The following is a 25,025-nucleotide window of genomic DNA, read 5'->3' as shown; positions in this document are numbered from 1 at the left end:
CATAACTGCCCGAAACATAACTCCATGCAGCAGTCCAACTTTTTATATGGGTGCATTCTTTTTTTATTTTTATTTTTTTGTCAATAAGGATAGATATATATATATATATATATATATATATATATATATATAAAATAGTATATCACCATTCATTAACTTAATTGCTTGCAAGTCCTAGGGAGCTCAAGGGCCTTTCTCTGACACAGGCATAACTATTATAAATAGCACATGGAAAGTAGTTGGAGGCCCTGTTTTAAATTTTACAGTGGGGACCCAAAGCTTATAGCATAAAAAGTTTAAAATAGCTAAAACATTCACATCATTTGTTGATTTCGTATTTAGAAGTTAGAAATAGCAGTGGTTTTCCAACAATTTTCAACAGTCCTATCAGCAAAAAAACAACAACCTAAAAGAGCAGATTTCTGTGTCCTGTTCCTGTTATCAGTTGGGCGGGACATCTGGCAACTGACTGCCTGCAATTACTTGTGTCACTATCTCTCATACAGGAGGACTGGGGCGTCCATCAAGATCCAGTGAGTAATTTGAATAGTAAAGAAAGGTATATTCATTTTTTTATTATTATTATTTTTATTGTTATTATTGTTGGTAGTAGTAGTAGTAGTAGTAGCAGCAGTAGTTATTTGTTTATTGTTACAAATTGGGGTGGATTTACACATTACAGATTTTGTTATATTAATCTAAAGAGTTTTGTGTTCTGTGGCAAGCACTTTGATTTCCATAAGTTCCATTCAGATGAATTCATAAAAATACTCACTTAATGATCTTCCATATATGAATTCACGCCTATGCTATATGCCCACAACAGTGCTGTGCCAACTGGCCTGTTGCCTGTAGCATTTAGAACCACCAGGCACTCCTTTTGAGGCTGTATAGTGACTCTGTGAGAGTGCTAGAATTCTAGGAGAAAACCTCTGTACTTTCTCTGGTGAAACAAAAATCTCTGTGTATCTCTTTGTAAAATCAGATGCACAACTACGATGGTTGCTGTGCATGAGTCCTAAAAGGGACACTCTATGCAAAATTAATAATTGTTAAAATTGGCCGACCAGGGGCCAATTTTAACCTCTTAAGTACGTAGGGCATACCTACCGTGACCCCGCATGACACCGGGTCGGTCCCGGCTGCTATTCATAGTCGGAACCCTGGGCTAACAGCTCATGGCATCGATCTTTGTACCACGTGCTGTTAACCCTTCAGAAGCGGCGATTAAAGTTGACCGCCGCATCTAGAAGTGAAAGTAAACGCTTCCCGGCAGCTCAGTCGGGCTGATCGGAACATCGCGATAAAATCTCGATGTCCCGATCAGCTAGGACGCAAGCGGAGGTCCCCTTTCCTGTCTCCACGGCGTCCGATCGGGGTTTGATTGCTCCAAGCCTGAGCTACAGGCTTGAGCAATCGAGCCCCTATCTCGCTGGTCCATGCAAAGCTATGGCTTTGCAGGGATCAGCATAAGAGATCAGTGTGTGCAGTGTTAAAGGTCCCTATGGGAGTTAAAGCACTGCAAAAAAAAAGTGAAAAAAAAGTTAACAAAGGTCATTTAACCCCTTCCCTAATAAAAGTTTGAATCACCCCCTTTTCCCATAAAAAAAAACTGTGTAACTAAAAATAAAAATAAACATGTGGTATCGCCGCGTGCGGAAATGTCCGAACTATAAAAGTATATAATTAATTCAATCGCACGGTTAATGGCGTACACGCAAAAAAATTCCAAAGTGCAAAATAGCGTCTTTTTGATCACTTTCTAAAATCTTCAGAACACTGCGCAAAAAATGAGTCCTCATACCAGCCTGTACGTGGAAAAATAAAAAAGTTATAGGGGTTAGAAGATGAGAAATTTTAACATAGAAATTTTCCTGCATGTAGTTATGATTCTTTTCCGAAGTACGACAATATCCAACCTATATAAGTAGAATATCATTTTAACTGTATAGACCTATAGAATAGAGATAATGTGTTATTTTTACCGAAAAATGCACTGGGTAGAAACGGAAGCCCCCAAAATTTACGAAATTACATTTTTTCTTCAATTTTGTCGCACAATGAATTTTTTTTCCGTTTCGCTGTGGATTTTTGGGTAAAATGACTAATGTCACTACAAAGTAGAATTGGTGGCGCAAAAAATAAGCCATCATATGGAATTTTATGTGCAAAATTGAAAGCGTTATGATTTTTAGAAGGTGATGAGGAAAAAAGGAAAATGCAAAAGCGGAAAAACCCTGTGTCCTTAAAGGGGTTCTCCGGTGCTTACACATCTTTTCCCCTATCCAAAGGAAAGGGGATGAGATGCCTGATCGCGGGAGTCCCGCCGCTGGGGACCCCTAGGATCATGCACGTGGCACCCCGTTTGTAATCAGTCCCTGGAGCGTGTTCGCTCCGGGGACTGATTACAAACGGGGTACCGCGTGCATGATCCCGGGGGTCCCCAGCGGCGGGACTCCCGCGATCAGGCATCTCATCTCCTTTCCTTTGGATAGGGGAAAAGATGTGTAAGCACCGGAGAACCCCTTTAAGCGGTTAAAACCTATAATGCATGTTTTGACATTCTACTGAATAGCACTAGGCTTTTCTTGATGCATTGTTTTTCTCTTCACATGTGTTTTTTTATCTTAATGTGTATAATAATCTTGTGGACAGGTAATGTGTATCAATAAAATGTATGCTTGTATATCCTTATAAATGACTTATTAGGCTTTTGCTTGTGGGTTTGTATTTGGAGTCTTATAATAATTAGGGGTATTATTTATTGGGGTGGTGCAGTGGTCCTTCCTTGTACTAAACACCTACTACCCCTGCTTTATTTGCCTGTCTTTCTATACTTATATGAATATCACTGGGCTGGCATAATTGGTTCTCATTAACAAACCCAAAATGTCTTACAGCACTAACTTTAACCCCTTAAGAACTCTGCCTGTTTTTACCTTAATGACTAGGCCAAATTTTTCAAATCTGGCATGTCTCTTTAAGTGATAATACCTCTGACATGCTTTTACTTAGCGACACAACGCCACACCATTGTGTGAGGACTTATTTTTTGCAGGACAAGCTGTACTTTTTATTGGTACCACTTTTGCGATTATGCCACCTTTTGATCTTTTTTATTCCGAGTTTTGGATCAAAATTTGCGTTGTTTGCATTTTTTTTAACAGTGTTCACAATGTCCACCATTATCGTTTTATTGTACAATTCATTACGGATGTGACAATACCAATTATGTATAGGTTTTGGCGATTTTTATTTTTTGAGTGATAATATAGGATTTTATTGGGAAAGGGGCATTAAAGGAAATCTGTCACCAGTGTCACCTGCACATACCTGTCGGTGCCGACAGGTAGTGCAGGTGACATTGATAATAACGGTACTTACCATGTCCCAGTTGTTATTTGGTAATAACAGGGGGACCCAGCAGAGAACTGCAGTGGTGACGTCACTAAGCTCCACTCGTGCTCCAAGCCAGGTCCAGAGCTGAAGATACCGAAGAAGATTACCGAAGAACGACTGCATGGACCGGGACAAGGTAAGTACAGTGTAGGTAACACTAGTGACAGATTTCCTTTAATTTATTTGAAATCCTTTTTTATTTTTTTTTATTTTTTTTTTCTTACTGCCATGACATCCAACAGGTTGATGGCTGTTGGTTGACAGGGGGAGCCACCTCCTCATACATGCATGGGATTAATGCTGCCGAGACCGGTGCGATTGACAGCCGGGTCCCACCGGCGATCTCCTGCAGCGCAATGTGCTGTGAAGGAAATCGCTAAGACGTATGCATACGTCCAGTTGCGCTAACTAGCTAGCAACTTGGATGTATGCATATGTCCAATGGCGGGAAGGGGTTAATGGGATACTGCTAAATATGTTGTCACTGTATGCATACAATTATTCACAAATGTGGATGAACCAGCGAGACTAACCATTGGACCCTTGTAGTTAAAGGGGTATTCCAGGCCAAAACTTTTTTTTATATATCAACTGGCTCCAGAAAGTTAAACAGATTTGTAAATTACTTCTATTAAAAAATCTTAATCCTTCCAATAGTTATTAGCTTCTGAAGTTGAGTTGTTGTTTTCTGTCTAACTGCTCTCTAATGACTCACGTACCGGGAGCTGTGCAGTTCGTATGGGGATATTCTCCCATCATGCACAGCTCCCGGGACGTGACATCATCATTGAGCAGTTAGACAGAAAACTTCAGAAGCTAATAACTATTGGAGGGATTAAGATTTTTTAATAGAAGTAATTTACAAATCTGTTTAACTTTCCGGAGCCAGTTGATATATATATAAAAAAAGGTTTTGCCTGGAGTACCTCTTTAACTTGTATATAGGGCCCCCTGTAGTTACTGTGCCCCTTGTATATACGGCTCCCCTGTAGTTAGCTTGCCCCCTTTATATAGGTCCCCCGTAGAAGGCTTGCCCCATGTACATATGTTCCTTCTGTAGTTAGCTTGCCCCCTGTATATATGTCTTCCCTGTAGTTAGCTTGCCCCCTGTATATATGTCCTCCCTGTAGTTAGCCTGCCCCCTATATATACTGTATATAGATGGCCCCCTGTAGTAAGCTTGCCCCCTGTATATATATGGCCTCCCCTTACTCACCTCGGTTCTCTCACAGTCACTTTCGTCTTCTCCCCTTCTCCAGCTTCTTCCTGGGCCCACTAGAGGCTGGTCAGGAGTTTCTTTACCTATGACGGGGCCTGTCTCTTACCTTGGAGTGTTCTGGCCCCCACCTTCTGAGAAACAATGGTCTCAGAAGTGAAGGCCTACTCCACCAATCACCAGCTAAGATGGGACATTGCTGTGGCCAGTGATTGGTGGAGCCAACCTTGACTCCAGTTCAACTCAGAAGGCAGGAGCCTTAGTGGTCTGAGGTAAGAGACAGGACTCATTCTGCAGATTGTGGGGGTTTCCAGCGGGTTCCATATGGATAGAGGATGCGTTTTATTCGTCAGATAACCCCTTTAAACTTATACTCCTCCTCTTTATTTGGATCCAATCTTGGTTCAGGCAACCCACAACCAGCAGTTATTTTCATGGACTTTTGGCCTGGACTGGTATATTCTGCATATTCTGGCTTGGACAATGACATATTCTCACACAGCAGATTTGTTTGGTTTGTTAAAATTTCTGTGAATATCCCATTTATCACAAAAATACATGCACCCCCTGTAACACAACCCCAAAAATGTCTGCAATATACATCCCTGTAAACAAACATGTAGCAGAGTAGATATATGTGGTTTAAATTAGGAACATTTTGTAGTGAGAGTCCTGCCTGTTTGAATTTCAAACTTTAAGGTTATGATATTTTTTCTAATTGTATTATTTTCTGATTTTTGCCATTCACTATTGATATTAGAAAGGAAATGGGCCAGCAGCAAGCCATCATTGCCGAGCCAGAAGAATTGGAAGAATCTGCTGTTCTTGTGGGGAAGGTGGAAGACTTTAAAGTATCTAAGCGGATGAGAACCACTGTGAATGATAAAGAAGTAGTGATATTTCATCATCTGGGCACATTCCATGCTCTGGATCTTCGCTGCTATCGTGAGTACATTCTAGAAAGTAAAAAAAAAACGATTATTCAGATGATCTTTTGGCCTTGAGGACACAAGAAAGTTTCATTTTTGTGTTTTCGTTTTTTTTCCTACTCACCTTCCATCCACTAAGCCATATGGAGCTTATTTTTTGTGAAACCAATTGTACTTTGTAATACTATCTTCATTTTACCATAAGATGTACAGCACAATATGGTGGAAAACCACAATTTTGAGACTTTTGGGCAGGGTTTCGTAAACGCACTTTACAGTAAAACTGACATGTTATTTTTATTTTTGGGTCAATACGACTAAAATTATATCTTTACACACTTTTCTATTATTGTACTACTTTAATAAAAAAAAAACACAAACTTTTCTAAAACAGAAGTATGTTTAAAATTGCCCTATTCTGACCCCCTATATCTTTCTTATTTTTTTCTATATGGGCTGTATGAGATGGGCTGTATGAGAGCTCATTTTTTGCTCCCTGATCTGTAGTTTTGCGTATATGTTACTTTTTAAATGCTTTTTATTCTTTTGTGATGTGACAGAAAAATAGCAAATTCTGACTTTTTACGTTAACGTCCTTCACTTCACATTATTTTAGTAGATCGGACATTTCCGCATGTGGCGATATCAAATATGTTGATTTATAAAAATTTTTGTCATTTTTTTGGTAAAATTGGGAGGGGCTTATTCACTTTTATTAAAACTTTTTTTTTTTACTTTTATAAAAAAAAAAATCCTTTTTTTCCCCACTTTGTTAGTCCGCATAGGAGACTATTTATTACAATCTTTAGAGTTCTAATACTGGTCAATTTGTGGGTATTGTAAACTCTATATACACTTAAATTTTTTATTTCAACACTTCTTGTTTTCTCAGGCTGGGTCACATGACTACTCCACCCATGACTTCTTTATAATCTTTTATGTCTGGCATCCCTGCCATGGACTGGCTGGAATTCCACATAGATTTTAACCCCACCCTATAGGGTCTATTCACATGTACAGTATCCTTCTCATATTTGATGCGCAGTATATGATGCACAGGATTTTATGCTGCAGAAAAGTGTTATAGGGATCAGAAGCAGACAATTTTTAAGCATACTTATTGTGGGAGATTTATCAAAACCAGTGTAGAGGAAGAGTGGTGCAATTGCCCATAGCAACCAATAAGATTGCTTCTTTCATTTTTCACAGGCCTCTTTAAAAATGAAAGAAGCAATCTGATTAGTTGCTATGGGCAGCAGCACCGCTCTTTCTCTACACAGGTTTTGATAAATCTCCTCTAGTATTAAATTGTAAGGTAGTAAAATCAAACAAAATCTATATAAACTGGGTATCATTTTAATCACATGGACCTACAGAATAAAGAAACCGTATTCATTTAGCCATAAAGTGATATGCAGAGAAAATTTTTCTTAGCCGTAGATTTTGTGGAAAAAAGCGATGTCAGTACAATACAGTACAATACAGACCACATATAGGTCTGTAGATGGAAAATTGCAAGAGTTATAGATTTTAAAAGGCAAGAAGTAAAAATTGAAACGTAAAGACAAAAAATTGTTTCATCATAAAGGGATTAATAAAAACACTGGTTAAACTAGTCTAAAGCCTGTTTTAGTTTACATTCTTTTTTTTGTTATAGATGCTGGAGGTCCTCTTCATCTTGGAGAAATAGAGGTGGGTTGTTTTAAAAACATAATAAACTATAGATTGCTTAGAGTTAGAAACGTACATAGTTACTGTCTTGAGAAAAAAACATTTCACATGTCATAGAGACATGTAAAAAGTTTTGTTTGGTCAGGGTTGTTTTATGACTAAAATGAGCAGTAAGAAGCAGAGAATAAGTGTACAGCTTCTCATTGCTCGTTCTATGGATTGGTGGGAGTCTTAGCATCCAGACCTTGATCGATCAAACTTTTCACGTATCTTTAAAATTTTAGACATTGTCCGAATATAGCCATAATAAAATGCATCACTCATAAAAAGAAACAAAACTAAATATGCTGAAAAAAGCCCAGCATAAAGGTAGTTGCAGGGGCGGATCCAGAGTCTAGTCTCAGGAGGGGAACTATCAGAGTATTGTGCGGTGGTCGACACGCCCCCCCATAGACTTGCATTGAGAGGGCCTGGTGTGATTTCACAAGGGGCGTGGCTGTGACGTCACAACCCCCACAGCCCACACCCAAAGTTCGGAACAGAATGTTCCAAACAATGGGGCAGTGGAGTACCCCTTTAAGTACGCAGCATAGTTCCCCCCACATTAGGTTGTCAGCACAGTTCCCTCCACATTAGGTTGTCAGCACAGTTCCCCCCACATTAGGTTGTCAGAACAGTTCCCCCCACATTAGGTTGTCAGAACAGTTCCCCCCACATTAGGTTGTCAGCATAGTTCCCCCCACATTAGGTTGGCAGCATACTTCTATCCACATTAGGTTGGCAGCATATTTCCCCTACATTAAGTTGGCAGCATAGTTCCCCCCACATTAAGTTGGCAGCATAGTTCCCCCTACATTAGGTGGGCAGCATAGTTTCCCCCACATTAGGTTGGCCGTATAGTTCCCCCCACATTAGGTTGGCAGTATAGTCCCCCCCCCCCTACATTAGGTTGGCAGAATGGTTCCCCCACATTAGGTTGGCAGTATAGTTCCCCTCACATTAAGTTGGCAGTATAGTTCCCCCCACATTAGGTTGTCAGCATAGTTCCCCCCACATTAGGTTGGCAGTATAGTTCCCCCCACATTAGGTTGGCAGTATAGTTCCCCCCGCATTAGGTTGGCAGTATTGTCGTCCCCCCCCCCCCACACAATAGTTTGGCAGTATAGCTCCCACCAAATTAGATTGGCAGTATAGTTCCCCCACATTAGGTTGGCAGTATAGTTCCCCCACATTAGGCTGGCAGTTTAGTTCCCTCCACATTAAGCTGGCAGTATAGTTCTCCCCACATTAGGTTGGCAGTATAGTCCTCCCCCCCCCCCCACCACCACCACCACATTAGACTGGCAATATAGTTCCCCCACATTAGGCTAGAAGTATAGTTCCCTCCACATTAGGCTGGCAGTATAGTTCCCCCCACAATTGGTTGGCAGTATAGTCCCCCCCCCCCCCCACATTAGGCTGGCAGTATAGTTCCCCCCACATTAGGTATACACTATAGTTCCCCCACAGACATACAGCCTTCAGGCATATACAATGTATGGCTTGAGGCTGTATGCCTGTGTACTGCCCCACTTCAGTGCTCCGACCACCGCTCCTCCGGTCAGGGGTCATGATCTACTTCTATGGCCTATAGGCCATAACAGTAGGTCCCAGGGCCAGAGGACAGGTTGTCAGAGCACCAAAGATGACGTGCTGCTGGTAACTTACCATACAAGCATCCTCCTCCTAGCTGCTCTGCTCTTTTTCTATGGGCGCACGCACGGGACGTGAGTGACGTCCCTGTGTGCGCTAGCTTCCGGCGGCCCCTGCCTTTTTAAAGTTAATGTGGGGCCGCAGAAAGGTAACCGGAACATCCAGGATGTCCCGAATGTGATGGGGGAAATTGCCCCTTCGCCCCCCCCCCCCCCCCTGAATTCACCACTGGGTAGTTGTACAAGTGCTTTTGAAAGCAATTTATTTAAAAGCTAGATGTGTTGTCATAGTGAAATGAAGAAATCTCTGGGTTCACACACAGTAATTTGGTCAGTATTTTTAGACAAAACAAGGAGTGGAACTGACACACAGAAAAACTGTAATAGAAAGCAATGCAGCGTTTTCTGTGTTTTGAACCCAATCCTGGTTTTGTATATAATATTGACCAAAAAACAATGTGCAATTCTTTCAGGGCATGGTATTTTATTTTTTTTTACCTCTCACAGTTTTGGTGTGGATTTCATACCGTTTTATCCTCACTGAATAAAGCATTGAAACCCACATGTTCTGTATATGCTCTACCTGTATGCAGTTTTTCATAGAAGAAGCTCTAGGAAGAATTTCCAAGAAACTGCACTCAACATGATTTTTTTTTTTTTTTTTTTATAAACGTGCCTCACCCTCCTACTAGAAACTGGATGAAGGGGCAAATTGCCCACAGTGTTCTATGTATCACAACTTGCTACTTGAATATTTGTGATTCATGTTTGTTGCGGTACAGTATGTACCCAGTGTAAGAAAGAAGTGATATAGTTATTAGTGGAAGTTAGTTATGACGTAGGATATCTCATGTTCTTTGTAGAAGTATTGGTGCTTCATGGTAAAGGCAAGATAGTTTCTTATCTGTCTATGCAGACTTGAGAAAAGTTGCTGGTGGGTGTTATCTCTGCCAGCTAGGCATGTACCAGCTCTGAAGGATATGAGATTTTCTGTTTAGCACATGAGTTTGGAATCAGCTTTGTGCTGAGTATTTGTTTTACAAATTAGGCCTTACTTCTCTGAATTAATAAATGTTTAAGGTTTGTTTATATTTTTTGCAAAAAATTATACATTTTCTGTGTTTCTTTAGTACAAGTTGTATAGTTCAACTGTGAGGTGGTTGTGTAGAATGGAAAAAAAATCAGTACATACTCAACCTCACATTACAGATTAAACAAAACATAATATAGAAAAATGTAAAAACTAGATCTTAATTGTCCATCATGTATTTATATTTTTCTAATAATAATAATAATAATTCTATTGATAAACATAAATCATCATCAGGTGAATAGCGTATTTCTAGTAAATAACTTTCTAAGGGGGTACTCCAGGGAACTGAAACTTATCCTCTATCCGCAGGAGTCTGACTGGACGGACCCTCTGTGATCTCCTGTATGGGATCCCGCTACTTACCAATCCCTGGAAAAATATGCATTTGCTACGGAGATCAACAGATTTAGGCTAGGCTTCCACACAGGTTTTTTCTGGCATTTTTTGGGAAAACTACCACTGCAGTTTTTGAGACATAGTCAGAAACATATTCAAAAGAAATGGGAAAATAAAGGAAGAACTTATACTTCTTCCTGTTGGATCCAGTTCTGACTTTGGCTCAAAAATTGCAGTGGCAGTTTAAAAAAAAAAAAAAAAAAACGTCAGAAAAAAACCTGTGTGGCAATCTTGTCGACAAAATTAGGGCCTGCAATAAGATCTGTTTTTTGTTTTGTTTTTCCTACAGGATATTAATGGACAAGCATGTATTGTTTGTCCATGGCACAAATATAAAATAGTTTTGGAAAATGGTGAAGGCCTGTACCAAGGGGTTGACCCTAAAGATCCAAAACGATCAAAGAAGTGGTTCTCCAAAGGAAGGAAACAAAGGACTCACAAAGTGACTGTGAAAGATGGGAATGTTTATGTAATGCTGTCAGATCCGAATATGAAATGTGATTCTGATTTCTTTGCAAAAGAAAAGTTCAATGACGAAGTGTGTCCTGATCCTGTTTAAACCTATGCTTGCTAACTAAAAACTCTATTGAACTCTATTTTACTCTACGATCGGCAACCAATAACTCATGCTCAGGGCTGCCATAAATCAGAGATGAATCACATCCACATCAAATTTAAGTACAGTAAATACAGAACAAGGCTATGACCAGCTGATCCAGAAAGCACAATGGGGGGAATTAATCGTTCTTTTTACCCTTTTCTTCAGGTTGTTCTCTGGCGCATCTGTTTGTCACATTGTCATTTTTGCAACGTTTGGTTGCGCCAAACCGTTTATGTGCTTTTAAAGGGGAAGCTGTGCTGGATGACATTCCACGTTACTATTTGCAGTGGTAATGAATTCAATAATTGCGACAATATGGGGCGTGTCTCTATGTCGTTTGTCGCAAATCTATACCATCTCTATCTTGGTGTAGAAAAGTCACTCAAATAGGTATATATAGACCCACTCTACTTATGTAAGCCATAGAGGTTTTGTTATATTTTATATGACTGACAAAAAAAATTGGAACATTCTATCTGATGCTGTGTTGCAGAGCAATTTTTTTCTATTAGCATTTCATGGTCTAGATACATAACACAGCGCAAAGCAGCGGGACTCCATGCACCTAAGTAGAGGCTCTGTACACATTGCTCTACAGATATTGGGATGGTTGGTTTGCTGTTAACTGCAGTCTGAATCTGGATTTGGTATATGCAATATGACTGGTTGCTGTTGTCTGTTATAATAAAGTCCCACAATTCACAATATAAAACGATTTCTTACAATGACACATAGTGTGAGTGTTTTTTTTTCTAATTAAAGATATACAATTCAACCATGAGCCAAATGGTCAGGTTAACCTTTACTAGATTGGGTGCGTACTTTAGGTTTTCACTATTGTCTTTTGCAAAACACTTTTTTTTATTTTAATAAACTTTTAATCAAACTTATTGTGGGAAATAAAGTTTTCTGAGTTATGGCCTATATATACAATATTTTCAACTTGCAATGGTCTCAGAGCCAATTAATATTGAAAATTGAGGGACCACTGCATTGGAGTAAAAACCCCAGTCATATGGTTCTACAAATTGTAATTGTTTGTAATATAGGTAGAAGAGTCACAACTTTGTTTAAACATGGGAATCTATTCTTTCTTGTTTTAATGATTTAAAAGGTATTCAGGTATCAGAAAATTGCATTTAAATACATAGTTGGATACAACTATTAGAGATGAGTGAATCGAAGCTGAGGTCCGAATTCGTTACGAATTTCATGAAAATTTCGATTCACAACGTATGTGAATATGGCTGTTATTCTATTGTGCTAATCGCTTCATTAAACTCCATTTAGTGCGGTCCAGGCTCCAGGACATCTAAAATGGCAAATCCACATGTCAGGACATGGGGCAAGGAACCATGGGAAGCCGGGAAGGCAAGGCAGGAAGGCGGGTGGGCAGGATGACCCTGAATCACATGCAGGATGCAGCCTATCAGCCCCTGTGTTGTCACAGCCCTATATCTTCGGCAGCCATATTCCGGCTCGTCATTTCATTCATTACACTGCAGTGAGATAGGACGGACATTGCTGTGTGTGTGTTACACAGAAAAGCTTTTTTCAGCAGCGTTTCACCTTCTAGTCACCTCATCCTTCTGTTGGACACAGAGCACAGCATTTTTGCACAGAAATGAAAGGAGTAGTCCGGTGGCGCTCTTTTCTTAATTTTATCCTGTCCGGGCTGCAAAAAAAAAAGAAAACAAACTTTCTCTTGCCTGCCTACGCGCCCCCGGAGCTCTGGTACAGGTGTTCAGTTGCCGTGCTGTTTGCTTCTTACTTCCTGTTAGCCCAGCACATCACACGGAGCTTCAGCCTATCACCAGCTGCAGCAATGTCCCGCCTCGGCCGGTGATAGGCTGAAGCTCTGTGTGACGTGCTGGGCTAACAGGAAGTAAGAAGCAAACAGCCCGGCGACCGAACACCTGTACCGGAGCTCCGAGGGCGCGTAAGCAGGCAAGAGAAAGTTTGTTTTCTTTTTTTTTTTTTTTGCAGCCCGGACCGGATAAAATAAGAAAAGTGCACGCTGGACTACTCCTTTAATTTTTACTGCAGCAATTAACCCCTCAGCCACTGTGAACAGCATTGTATTACAGAGAGGGGCAGAGAGATGTGTGTTGCCACAGCTGAAGAAATGTTTTTAGAGGAGGGAGAAATCATTTTTTAGGGCAAATCTGTGTCTTTGTTCCATAACAACTGGACAAATCCCCTGCAGCCCATTCCTAATAGTATTTGAGAGAGAGTCTTTTTGAAATTTTGGGTTTAGTACACAGTGACTGTGTGCTGCAGCACTGTTGTGTATTGCTGGTTTTGTGGGCAAAAAATATTTTTTTGTGTACTGTAGTGCATTTTTCTGCCCTCATAAGTGCATACCACATACCTACATTTAAATGGTAAACTATTTTGTACCTAATAATCTGTCAAGGGCCTACATACTGTGAAAGGACAGCCAAAAGTAATCACTGGCTGGTGTTTAATTCAAATAATTTTTGAAGCGTACAGTAGCACATTTTTCTGCCCTCATAAGTGCATACCACATACTTACATCTAAGTAGTGTACTATTTTGTACCTGTTAAACTCTCAAGGGCCTACATTCTGTGAAAGGCCAGGGAAAAGTAATCACCAGCTGGTGTTTTACTAAAATACGTTTTTTTTAAGCATACTGTAGCAAATTTTTCTGCCCTCATAAGTGCATACCACATACCTACATCTAAGTAGTGTACTATTTTGTAGAAGGCGTATCTGCCGAAACGGATGTTGGAGTGTGGGTGTCCCTCTGGTAATAACTTTAGGCAATCTGCTTGACTCATGCTCTGTTTATATCTTTAAGGTTATGCACTGCACTTTATACTTTAAATTCTTATAATCTTGTATGTGTCTTGACATTCCGATTGCCTCTTACTGCTACTGTCTATACTATATACATATTTTTTGTTGTATTGGTCCTTATGTAACCACCATTATTTATGTAATTTTATTGTTACTTGTGGTGCATTATAGTATACATTACCATATATAGACAGTCCTTCATTTCCCTTACCCGGGAATTGGGATTTTACCCACTATATTTTTCTTGCTGCTAGATTCCTCTTGATATTTTATTTTTGTATTTTAGTCTATCTTTTGACTTCTTGATTTCAATAAAGACTATTTTTCATTTTTTCTACATATGACTCCATTGGTTCTTCTTGTTTTGTATTTTGTACCTGTTAAACTCTCAAGGGCCTAGATACTGTGAAAGGACAACCAATAGTACACACCTGCTGCTGTTCTAGACAAATACTGTTTTAAGAGTAGTGAAGCGTATTGTACTTCCCTCATATACGCAATAAGTATGTCAGGCAGAGTAGTGCCAGGACATGCACAGAGGAGTGGCAGAGGCCTAAATTCATCAGGCACAGGGAGAGCTCGCTGCAGAGTAGGGGTGTGTGCCAGCCGGAGTCGCAGCGAGAGGTCTGAGCTCCCGGTGTCAGCTTGCAGTCGTGACGCGACCAGCAACCCAGCAGCTGTGATCAGTGGCGTACGAAGGTGGGGGCAGGGGGGTAGGGGGCGGCGGCCCGCCCCGGGTTCCACTCACAAGGTGGTTGCCAGGGGCGGACTGACCCGCCGCTGCTGCTGAGGTCCGAGACGCTCGTCCCAGATACCCAGCAGACAGCGGTACATTCTCCTGTATGCGCGATACACGCACATACAGGAGAAGGCGTCCCCTCTGTGTGAGCCGCATCTGCAGCTCACACAGAGGAGACGTGACCTCTTCCCCCACACAGCGCGCAGTACAGGCACTCATTGGCGCCTGTACTGTGCATATACTGTACCTATAGGAAAGGGGGGAGGGGGGGTGCTCTGCATATCCTAAACCTATAGGGAAGGGGGGGTAGAGGGGGGGTGCTCTGCATATACTATACCTATAGGGAAGGGGGAGAGGGGGGGTGCTCTGCATATACTGTACCTATAGGGAAGGGGGAGAGGGGGGCTCTGCATATACTGTACCTATAGGGAAGGGAGGGAGAGGGGGTGCTCTGCATATACTGTACCTATAGGGAAGGGGGGCTCTGCATATACTGTACCTATAGGGAGGGGGGGGAGAGAGGGGGTGCTCTGCATATACTGTACTTATAGGGAAGGGGGGATGGGGGGTGCTCTGCATATACTGTACCTATAGGGAGGGAGGGAGAGAGGGGGTGCTCTGCATATACTGTACTTATAGGGAAGGTGGATGGGGGGTGCTCTGCATATACTGTACCTATAGGGAAGGGGGGTGCTCTGCATATACCTATAGGGAAGGGGGGAGAGGGGGGGTGCTCTGCATATACCCATGGGAAAGGGAGGGAGAGGGGGTTGTAGCTCTGCATATACCTATGGGGAAGGGGGGTGTAGCTCTGCATATATCTATGGGGAAGAGGGGGGGTGTAGCTCTGCATATACCTATGGGGAAGGGGGGGTGTAGCTCTGCATATACCTATGGGGAAGAGGGGGGGTGTAGCTCTGCACATACCTTTGGGAAAGAGGGGGGTTGAAACTCTGTATATACCTATGGGAAAGAGGGGGGGAGTGTAACTGCATATACCTATGGGAAAGAGGGGGGGTGTATCTCTGCATATACCTATGGGAAAGAGGGGGGTGTAACTCTGCATATACCTGTGGGAAAGAGGGGGTTACCTGGCTACCTATCTACCTGCCCTTTTACTGTGCATGACAGCAAGGAGTGCATTATTACAGTTTGTGGGCCTATAGATGGAAAGATTGTGTAGAGGAGGGCACTGAATATATGCAGAGTCTGACATGTTTTTCCTGCAGATGTTAAGAGATCCACATGGCGGTCTTATCCGGACAGAGAAGAAAAGGAAAGAGGACGCCGCTGATCACAAAATATGTAATTGTGAGTCCAAAAATGTAACTGTAATCACTTATATGGTATACACATCAGGTGTTCAGCTGATATCTACCGCCATATGGTCCTGTATATAATAACTTATATTGTATACAGATTCTTTATAGTATACTGGTCTGTGTATAGTGGCTTTATTCAGTACAGTATGGCGGTATTATCCAGTTATTGAGTGGTGGTATATATTTACTCCTTGTATACCAGTATTATTGGTCATGGAAATTTACCTACATTAAAGTGTTTCTTACATATATAAATTTTTATTTATTGTGTGTGGGATTTGGGTGGTATAAGGGCGTGGCAGAAGATTGACGAGCTGCAGAGCCTAGCAGGGGCCCTTGCCTTTTTTTTGGTTCAGTTGGCATGGCCCTCATGCTGCTGCTGCCACCTCCAGGCTCTGTCATTGTGCTGCTCTATGGTCTCCTCATGCTAATGCTACCTCCTCTAGGCTCTGTCATTGTGCCACCATGTGACATGTGACTCCTTGTTAGATTTGGTGCTTTGTAACCACATGCCGGGGCCCAGGACATTAAAACTTGGGAGTGTAATCTTAACCTCTTAAGGATGTAGGGCGTACCTGTACACCCTACACCCGGTCCCAGTGATTAAAATGGGGTCACGCCGTGACCCCGCATCACACCGGGTCAGTCCTGGCTGCTAGTCATACCTGGGACCCTGGGCTAACAGCACGCGGCATCGATCGTTTGCCACGTGCTGTTAACCCTTCAGACGCGGCGATCAAAGTTGACCGCCGCGTCTGAAAGTGAAAGTAAACGCTTCTCGGCAGATCGGGACATGGCGATAAAATTGCGATGTCCCGATCATCTGGGATGCAAGCGGAGGTCCCATTACCTGTCTCCATGGCATCCGATCGGGATTTGATTGCTCCAAGCCTGAGCTACAGGCTTGAGAAATTGAGCCCCTATCTCACTGATCCGTGCAAAGCTATGGCTTTGCAGGGATCAGCATAAGCGATCAGCGTGTGCAGTGCTATAGGTCCCTATGGGAGCTATAGCACTGCAAAAAAAAAAGTGAAAAATGTTAAAGGGGTTCTCCACTGCTTTAACCTTCTTTGGCCAGTTAGTTAGTACTGTGGCTATATGTCATTAACGCTTTCTTTCCTGTTGCTAACGCTACTATATGTGTTTTTTTTAAATCTATTTTAACAGACCCGGAAGCTGGTTAATTCCTTAGTTTGCTGGCTTGCCTCGACCACTTTTTTTTTTCTCCCACCACCATCTTGCCATCGATACGTCACCCTGCAGGGTGTTGTGTGGGAGGCCGGCCTGCCCCTCGCTTAGTTCATGCCCGCCTCCCGCGCTAATGAATATTCTGCCGTCATAAGCGCGCACCTCCTTACTTTCAGCTTCTTCTAGCTGAATGCTGATTGGGCTGCTTGCGGCGAATCGGCTCCGGTGATTTGCGCATGCGCAGTTCGTTCTCGATCGTGAGGGTCATCTGCGCATGTGCCATTGTGATGTCAGCCTCGGGCTTGATGCGCTGGGGGATTGTTAACACTAACCTTGCCAGAGGGGAGTGCCTGAGCGCTGGACAGCTCTCGAAGGTTTGCTATGGGCTCTCTGGCAGATGTTCGCGCCGCATGTGATCCTAATTTTTCAGATCTGTTTTACTGCAGGTGTTTTAGGGATTGGACTATTTAAATAGGATATTTCAAAATCTGCCAAAAAACCACCACAAACATACCAAAAATACCAGGAACAAATTGACTTGCCAAAACACTATAGACAAGGGAAAAATGCAGCATACACACTGACACCTTGCCCAGAGAAAAGAGGTTTATTGCAGCACATGTTCCCCTTAAATAGTCCAATCCCTAAAACACCTGCAGTAAAACAGATATGAAAAATTAGGATCACATGCAGCGCGAACATCTGCCAGAGAGCCCATAGCAAACCTTCGGGAGCTGTCCAGCACTCAGGGACTCCCCTCTAGCAAGGTTAGTGTTAACAATCCCCCAGCGCGTCAGGCCCGAGGCTGACATCACAATGGCACATGCGCAGATGACCCTCACGATCGAGGACGAACTGCGCATGCGCCAATCACCGGAACCGATTGGCCGCAAGCAGCCCAATCAGCATTCAGCTTAGAGAAGCTGAAAGTAAGGAGGTGCGCGCTTATGACGACAGAATATTCATTAGCGGGGGAGGCGGGCACGAACGGAGCGAGGGGCAGGCCGGCCTCCCACACAACACCCTGCAGGGTGATAAAACCGATGGCAAGATGGCGGGGAAAAAAATGGAGAAAAAAAAAAAAAGAGGTCGAGGCAAGCCAGCAAACTAAGGAATTAACCAGCTTCTGGGTCTGTTAAAAAAGGTTAAAAAAAAAACACATATAGTAGCGTTAGCAACAGGAAAGAAAGCGTTAATGACATATAGCCACAGTACTAACTAACTGGCCAAAGAAGGTTAAAGCAGTGGAGAACCCCTTTACCAAAGGTCACTTAACCCCTTTCCTAATAAAAGTTTGAATCACCCCCCTTTTCCCATAAAAAAAAACTGTGTAAATAAAAATAAACATATGTGGTATCACCGCGTGCGGAAATGTCCAAACTATAAAAATATATCATTAATTAAATTGCACGGTCAATGGCATACGCGCAAAAAAATTCCAAAGTCCAAGATAGCGTATTTTTGGTCACTTTTTATATCATGAAAAAATGAATAGAAAGCGATCAAAAAGTCCGATCAATACGAAAATGGTACCGATGAAAACTTCACAACGCGGCGCAAGAAATGAGTCCTGAATGCAGAAAAAAAAGTTATAGGGGTTAGAAGATGAGAATTTTTAACATATACATTTTCCTGCATGTAGTTATGATTTTTTTCCGAAGTACGACAATATCCAACCTATATAAGTAGGGTATCATTTTAAGTGTATGGACCTACAGAATAAAGATAATGTGTACCAAAAAATGCACTGCGTAGAAACGGAAGCCCCCAAAAATTACAAAATTATATTTTATTTTTCAATTTTGTCGCACAATGAATTTATGTGCAAAATTGAAAGCGTTATGATTTTTAGAAGGTGATGAGGAAAAAATTGAAAATGCAAAAACAGAAAAACCCTGTGTCCTTAAGGGGTTAAATTTCAATTTTAAAATCTTCAATTTTAAAATTAATCTTTTAATCTTAGGGATTGTGAAGCCCTATTGTCTACTCATGCTGCCGCCAGCTCTAGGCTGTGCCATTCAGCCACTATATGGTTTACTGATGCAGCTGGGCCTAGGACATTACCTAAAAATATTTTATGGTAACACTAGCTACCATAAATCTTCAATTTCAATTTTAAAATGCATCTTTTAATCTTAAATGGGTACTCCACTGGAAAAAAATCAAGTGGTGCCAGAAAGTTAAACAGATTTGTAAATTACTTCTATTAAAAAAATCTTAATCCTTCCAGTACATATCAGCTGCTGTATGAGCCACAGGAAGTTCTTTTCTTTTTGAATTTCCTTTCTGACTGACCACAGTGCCTTGAGTTTGTGGCAACATGAGGAGACCATATAGTGTCTGAATGGCACAGCCTGGAGGTGGCGGCAGCATGAGTGGACAATAGGGCTTCACAATCCTTAAAGGGGTACTCCACTGGAAAAAGTAAATTCAAATTAAATTAAATAAAAAATTACAATAAAAAATCTAAACATCTAAAAATCATTTATGCCTTATGGTCTCCCTGCTGCCACATTTAGACGCTCTGTGCCAGTGATTCTAATAGTGATGCCTGTAATCTGCATGTCATGCTGAATAACAGTATTATTTCACTAACACAGCACACTCCCTATGTGTGTTAGAACAAAGCAAACTGTTCTACACCCCTATTGAGACTCTCTGTAGGCCAGAAATAGACGTTTTTAATACTGATTCGCCATGAATAAATTTGACCCGAAACAAATTTTTTCGGAAAACTCTGCAAATTGGCCGAATCCAATTTTTCAAAAGTTCGCTCATCTCTAACAACTATCACCCCAACACATATAACTTACCAATATAGTGTCTCAAATTGTACTAGCATGGAGACCCCCACTGATCAGCACAAAGGGGCATGAACATCAGGGGCATGAGCCCCACATCATATGTTTTGTCCCCCATAACCAAAACAAATGGAAGACAACAGAGCTATAAAATAAATAAACAACCTTTACAATATGACCGGCTTAGGTAAACATTTACAGAACTCCCCTGGATATAACGTTATCATAAAACCTGTAGAAATAAATAGTTCAGCCCTGCCCCAAATAATTTTTATGCACTTAATAAAATATACAAGGGCCAAATAATCTCTCCACATACATACTACACATACTAGTATAACCAATAATATCACTGTACAACACCCATATAGGGGTCTGGTTGGGTATAATAATGCTCCACCCCAGATACCTTGTACTAGTGATTCCCTGAGTGACCTGCTCATTGTTTACACAGATACAATCTCAATTCCTTGTAATATTAATAAACTATTTATAGAAAAAAAAAAAGTCTTAAGATGGCCATACATTTTCAATAACTGTCCGACCCTACTCTTTACACATTATCTGTCGGTGGAAAGTCAGGAGTACAATGAGTTATACACTTATTTAGCAGGATTGACCGACTTTAATCTAAGGTATATGGACACTATTACTGGGCCATGTATAGGTTGCATACATTTTTTGTTGCTTGTTTGCCATTGGAAAAAGTTTACAAAATAACGTACAAAAAAAAGTAAAAAAATATTTTCAGTGTACAATTCAGCATAGAATTGTACACTGAAAATATTTTTTTTTTTACTTTTTTGTTAAAAACCATTTACATTGTGCAAGTAGTTATAGAGAATGGATAAACTATGCTTTCAATTGGCTTATTAACATGAAAGCTTTGAGTTAAAAAAAAGAAAATATGCATTGTGACTTCTAGCTGTGGTGCTCTGTGTACTCCTGTGGGGGCTGCTGCTGATGACAGAAATGTTCATTCCTTTCTTGTTGTTACTTTTTTGCTACTGTTATTACTTGTTCTTTTTACAGGTCACTTCTGCAGTATTAGCAAGCAACCTGTGGAGTAAAATAAACTGTTCTTAATGCTATGAACTTTTTTAGGTTAATATATTTTTTCTTATGTTTGCTGTACATTTTACTTAGTAACAGACGTTCCAACAGACATTAAACTGTGTAGTATTATGAATTATATGTTTAGAGACTTAAGACTACTGCTTAATCAGCTGCTGTATACTACAGAGGAAGTGGAGTTGTTCTTTTCTGTCTGACCACTGTGCTCTCTGCTGACACCTCTGTCAATGTCAGGAACTGTCCAGAGCAGGAGCAGTTCCTGACATGGAGAGAGGTGTCAGCAGAGAGCAATGTGGTCAGACAGAAAAGAATAACTTAACTTCCTGTGGAGCATACAGCAGTTGATAAGTACTGGAAGGATTAGGATTTTTAAATAGAATTAATGTACAGATCTGTATAACTTTCTGGCACCAGTGGATTAAAAAAAAATCATTTCCACCGGAGTACCCCTTTAACTCACCTTCCTCCCTCAGTTCCCCCGTTGCACTGCTACAGCTGTTCTTTCTTCTGGTCTGGTCTTCTTCCTTCTGCCACGTGCACGGATCTTTGTGTTTCTTGCAATACAAGTGAGGAGGAGTGGCAACCCTCCATAGCCATGCACCCCTTCCTGTTCACAGGAGTTTTTTTGACCCCAAAGCGTCCAGCGTTGGATATATACGGCGCGGCTGTGAGGCAGGTCTATGAAGCGAGTTCAGGAGCTGAGCTCGCTTCATATCTGTTTGGTCCAGGCTGCTATCAGCAGCCAGGATTTGCAGCTAATGCCGGACAGGGTGATCAGGATGATGCCTGGCATTAACCCTTCAGACGCATCGATCAAAGTTTATTGCAGTGTCTAAAATGCTGAAAATACACTTCCGGGAGCTTAGCAGAGCTGATTGGGATCATCGTGGGGAAATAGCAATGTCACGATCAGTTGAGAGGACGGCGGGAGGGCCCTTACCTGCCTCCTTGCCGGCCGATCGATTTTTCAATGCTCCAATCAGCCTCAGCAGGCTGGAGTAATGAAGTACAGATAACTCTGATCAATACTATGCTATGGCATAGCATTGAACAGTGTATGCAATCTAATAATTTTCCCCTATGGGGACAAAAAAGTTAATAAATGGGAGTTAATCCCTTCCCTAAATAAAGTTTCAATCACTCCCCTTTTCCCATAAAAAAATATAAACATGTCAACAAAATAAACATAAACATATGTGCTATCGCCACAAGTATAAATGTCCGAACTATAAAATATAACATTAATTAAAGCACACGGACAACGGCGCGTATACGTAAAAAAATACCAAAGTCCAAAATTGCATATTTTTGGTCACTTTGTATACCCTAAAAAATTTATAAAAAGCGATCAAAAAGTCCCATCAAAAAAAAAATGGTACCAATAAAAACTACAGATCATGAGACCTCCAACATCCCTGTATACAGAAAAATGAAAAAATTATAGGGGTCAGAAGAGGACTTTTTAAACATGCTAACTTTCCAACAAAAAGTTATAATTTTTTTTAAAGAAGTAAAACAAAATAAAAACAAAATTAAAATAAAACAAAATTCGGGTATCACTGTAAGCGTATAGAATAAAGATAAGATAATTTTTACCGAAAATTGCTTTGCGCAGAATCAGAAGCCCCCAAAACTTACAAAATGGAGGGGTTTTTTTTTTCAATTTTGCCCCACAAATACATATTTTTTTGTTTTGCCGTAGATTTTCGGGTGAAATGATTGATGTAATTACAAAGTACAATTGGTGGCGCAAAAAACAAGCTTTCATATGGGTCTGTAAGTGGAAAATTGAAAGTGGTATGATTTTTAGGAGGTGAGGTGGAAAAAACGAAAGTACAAAACTGAACCGTAGCTTTGAAATTTAAAGGGCCAGTGCGCCCATAATTAGTGTATTCACCTGTCACCATATTATACGTTTTTTGCACCTCCCACACCCCCCTGCCAGATCTTAAGTGCTCATTGCCTAAGAGAAAGCGTTCCCATTGCCTGTTTTGCCTACCCGTGTTTCCAGACCTTCCTGCTACGTTTCTTGACTCCGAACCTCTGCCGCCTGCCTAGACCTTCTGCTACATTGACTACGCCTCTGCCTCATCCTCTGGTACCCCGCTTTACTCAGTTAACTGTGTGGTTGAGCTGTGTTGGGGGTAGCGACCTGGGTGTCGCCTGCCGCAGCAAATCCATCCTGCTTTGCGGCGGGCTCTGGTGAAGACCAGCGGCACCTTAGACTCCGCTCCCCGATACGGTCCGAGTCATCAGCCACACAGGTAAAAGATCCACATCCAGTTTCTCGACAGCCCACATTCAGTTGCGTGACAAAAACAGGACTAATTTCTTTCAAAGACTGCTCACTGTCTGTCTCCTCTTTGGGTGTGGTATTACAACATGGTTCCATTCACTTCAATGGAACTGAGCTGCAGACCACACCAATCTGGGGACAGACAGGGTGCAGTCTTTGAACAAAATTATCTCTGTTTTTAAATTCCTGGATAACCCCTTTAAATTGATAGTGGATCCTGCGTATAACCCAGTCAGAGGCCATATGCCCAGCAGAGGTAAGTAGAGTGAACGTGTTAGGATCCCATCCGAAGTGAGGCCACCTCCACGTGGTGAATGGGGACACATTTTAATCAAAAAGTGCACTGAGTCTCCATTTTTTGACCAAGAGTGCTGCTGCAACCTTTTATTTGTATACTAAATTAAAATAGATATATTATTATAGTATATATATACACACACACACAGTTTAAACATACCCCAGGAACGAAGCCAAAAATGAAGCTTTTGTGGCATCTTTTGGTACCTTTTTTAAACCTAAGCCAGATGTTTAATTAAATGTAATTGGAAATATAAGGTTTCATTCATACTACCGAATCTCCGTCCGGCACAAAATATTTTGGCGATAGGATGGTGTAGAGATGCAGCGCCACCATTGACAGCAAAGCAGTGCACATAGAATTCATGATCACAGTTCATGTTCACAATTGAATAAAACCGCAGAACAGGCCTTTCAATTAAATTAACCCCTTAAGGACGCAGGACGTAAATGTACGTCCTGGTGCGGTGGTACTTAACGCACCAGGACGTACATTTACGTCCTGTGCATAACCGCGGGCATCGGAGCGATGCCCGTGTCATGCGCAGCTGATCCCGGCTGCTGTTCACAGCCAGGGACCCGCCGGCAATGGCCGACACCCGCGATCTCGCGGGCGTCCGCCATTAACCCCTCAGGTGCCGGGATCAATACAGATCCCGGCATATGCGGCATATGCGGCAGTGCGCGATTTGAATGAATGATCGGATCGCCCTCAGCGCTTCTGCGGGGATCCGATTATTCAGAACGGCGCACGGAGGTCCCCTCACCTTCCTCCGTCCGGCTCCCGGCGTCTCCTGCTCTGGTCTGTGATCGAGCAGACCAGAGCAGAAGATGACCGATAACACTGATCTGTTCTATGTCCTATACATAGAACAGATCAGTATTAGCAATCATGGTATTGCTATGAATAGTCCCCTATGGGGACTATTCAAGTGTAAAAAAAATGTAAAAAAATGTAAAAGTAAAAAAAAAGTGAAAAATCCCCTCCCCCAATAAAAAAAGTAAAACGTCCGCTTTTTCCTATTTTACCCCCAAAAAGCGTAAAAAAAAAATTTTTTTATAGACATATTTAGTATCGCCGCGTGCATAAATGTCCGAACTATTAAAATAAAATATTAATGATCCCATACGGTGAACGGCGTGAACGAAAAAAAAAAGTCCAAAATTCCTACTTTTTTAATACATTTTATTAAAAAAAATTATAAAAAATGTATTAAAAGTTTTTTATATGCAAATGTGGTATCAAAAAAAAGTAAAGATCATGGTGCAAAAAATGAGCCTCCATACCGCCGCTTATACGGAAAAATAAAAAAGTTAGAGGTCATCAAAATAAAGGGATTATAAACGTACTAATCTGGTTAAAAAGTTTGTGATTTTTTTTAAGCGCAACAATAACATAAAAGTACGTAATAATGGGTATCATTTTAATCGTATTGACCCTCAGAATAAAGAACACATGTCATTTTTACCATAAATTGTACGGTGTGAAAA

The 25,025-nt window shown here is 41.3% G+C and overlaps 1 protein-coding gene and 1 long non-coding RNA gene across 4 annotated transcripts in view; one reads left to right on the top strand and one right to left on the bottom strand.

Annotated features, from left to right (window-relative positions):
• The first annotated feature begins 249 nt into the window (after positions 1-249).
• RFESD (Rieske Fe-S domain containing) lies at positions 250-11,790 on the top strand. 3 transcript variants are annotated; one of them, XM_056537758.1, is made up of 4 exons: positions 250-533; positions 5,376-5,560; positions 7,202-7,236; positions 10,685-11,790. In XM_056537758.1, exons 2-4 carry the CDS (start codon positions 5,383-5,385, stop codon positions 10,952-10,954), a joined length of 483 nt encoding a protein of 160 aa, XP_056393733.1. In that variant the 5' UTR covers positions 250-533; positions 5,376-5,382; the 3' UTR covers positions 10,955-11,790. The 3 variants fall into 3 exon arrangements, with proteins under 3 accessions (XP_056393733.1, XP_056393715.1, XP_056393724.1); XM_056537740.1 differs by having other exon boundaries at positions 250-559; XM_056537749.1 differs by lacking the exon at positions 250-533 and having other exon boundaries at positions 5,132-5,560.
• Positions 11,791-20,150: 8,360 nt separating this feature from the next.
• LOC130290321 (uncharacterized) overlaps positions 20,151-25,025 on the bottom strand; it is a 65,190-nt gene continuing 60,315 nt past the window's right edge. Inside the window, exon 3 of the long non-coding RNA XR_008847566.1 lies at positions 20,151-20,926. This is a non-coding gene — a long non-coding RNA (uncharacterized LOC130290321). The remainder of the gene's footprint in view (positions 20,927-25,025) is intronic.

Source organism: Hyla sarda, chromosome 1 (assembly GCF_029499605.1).
Source record: "Hyla sarda isolate aHylSar1 chromosome 1, aHylSar1.hap1, whole genome shotgun sequence".
In the NCBI taxonomy this organism is placed as follows: domain Eukaryota; kingdom Metazoa; phylum Chordata; class Amphibia; order Anura; family Hylidae; genus Hyla; species Hyla sarda.
This window is presented reverse-complemented; position numbering and strand designations above follow the sequence as displayed.

What these genes read in the sequence shown, in the direction of transcription:
- RFESD (XM_056537758.1), top strand. Translation starts at nt 5,383, where the DNA reads ATGGGCCAGCAGCAAGCCATCATTGCCGAGCCAGAAGAATTGGAAGAA. An exon ending in TCTGGATCTTCGCTGCTATC is followed by an intron (nt 5,561 to 7,201) that starts GTGAGTACATTC and finishes TTTTTGTTATAG; the next exon opens with ATGCTGGAGGTCCTCTTCAT. An exon ending in TTCATCTTGGAGAAATAGAG is followed by an intron (nt 7,237 to 10,684) that starts GTGGGTTGTTTT and finishes TTTTTCCTACAG; the next exon opens with GATATTAATGGACAAGCATG.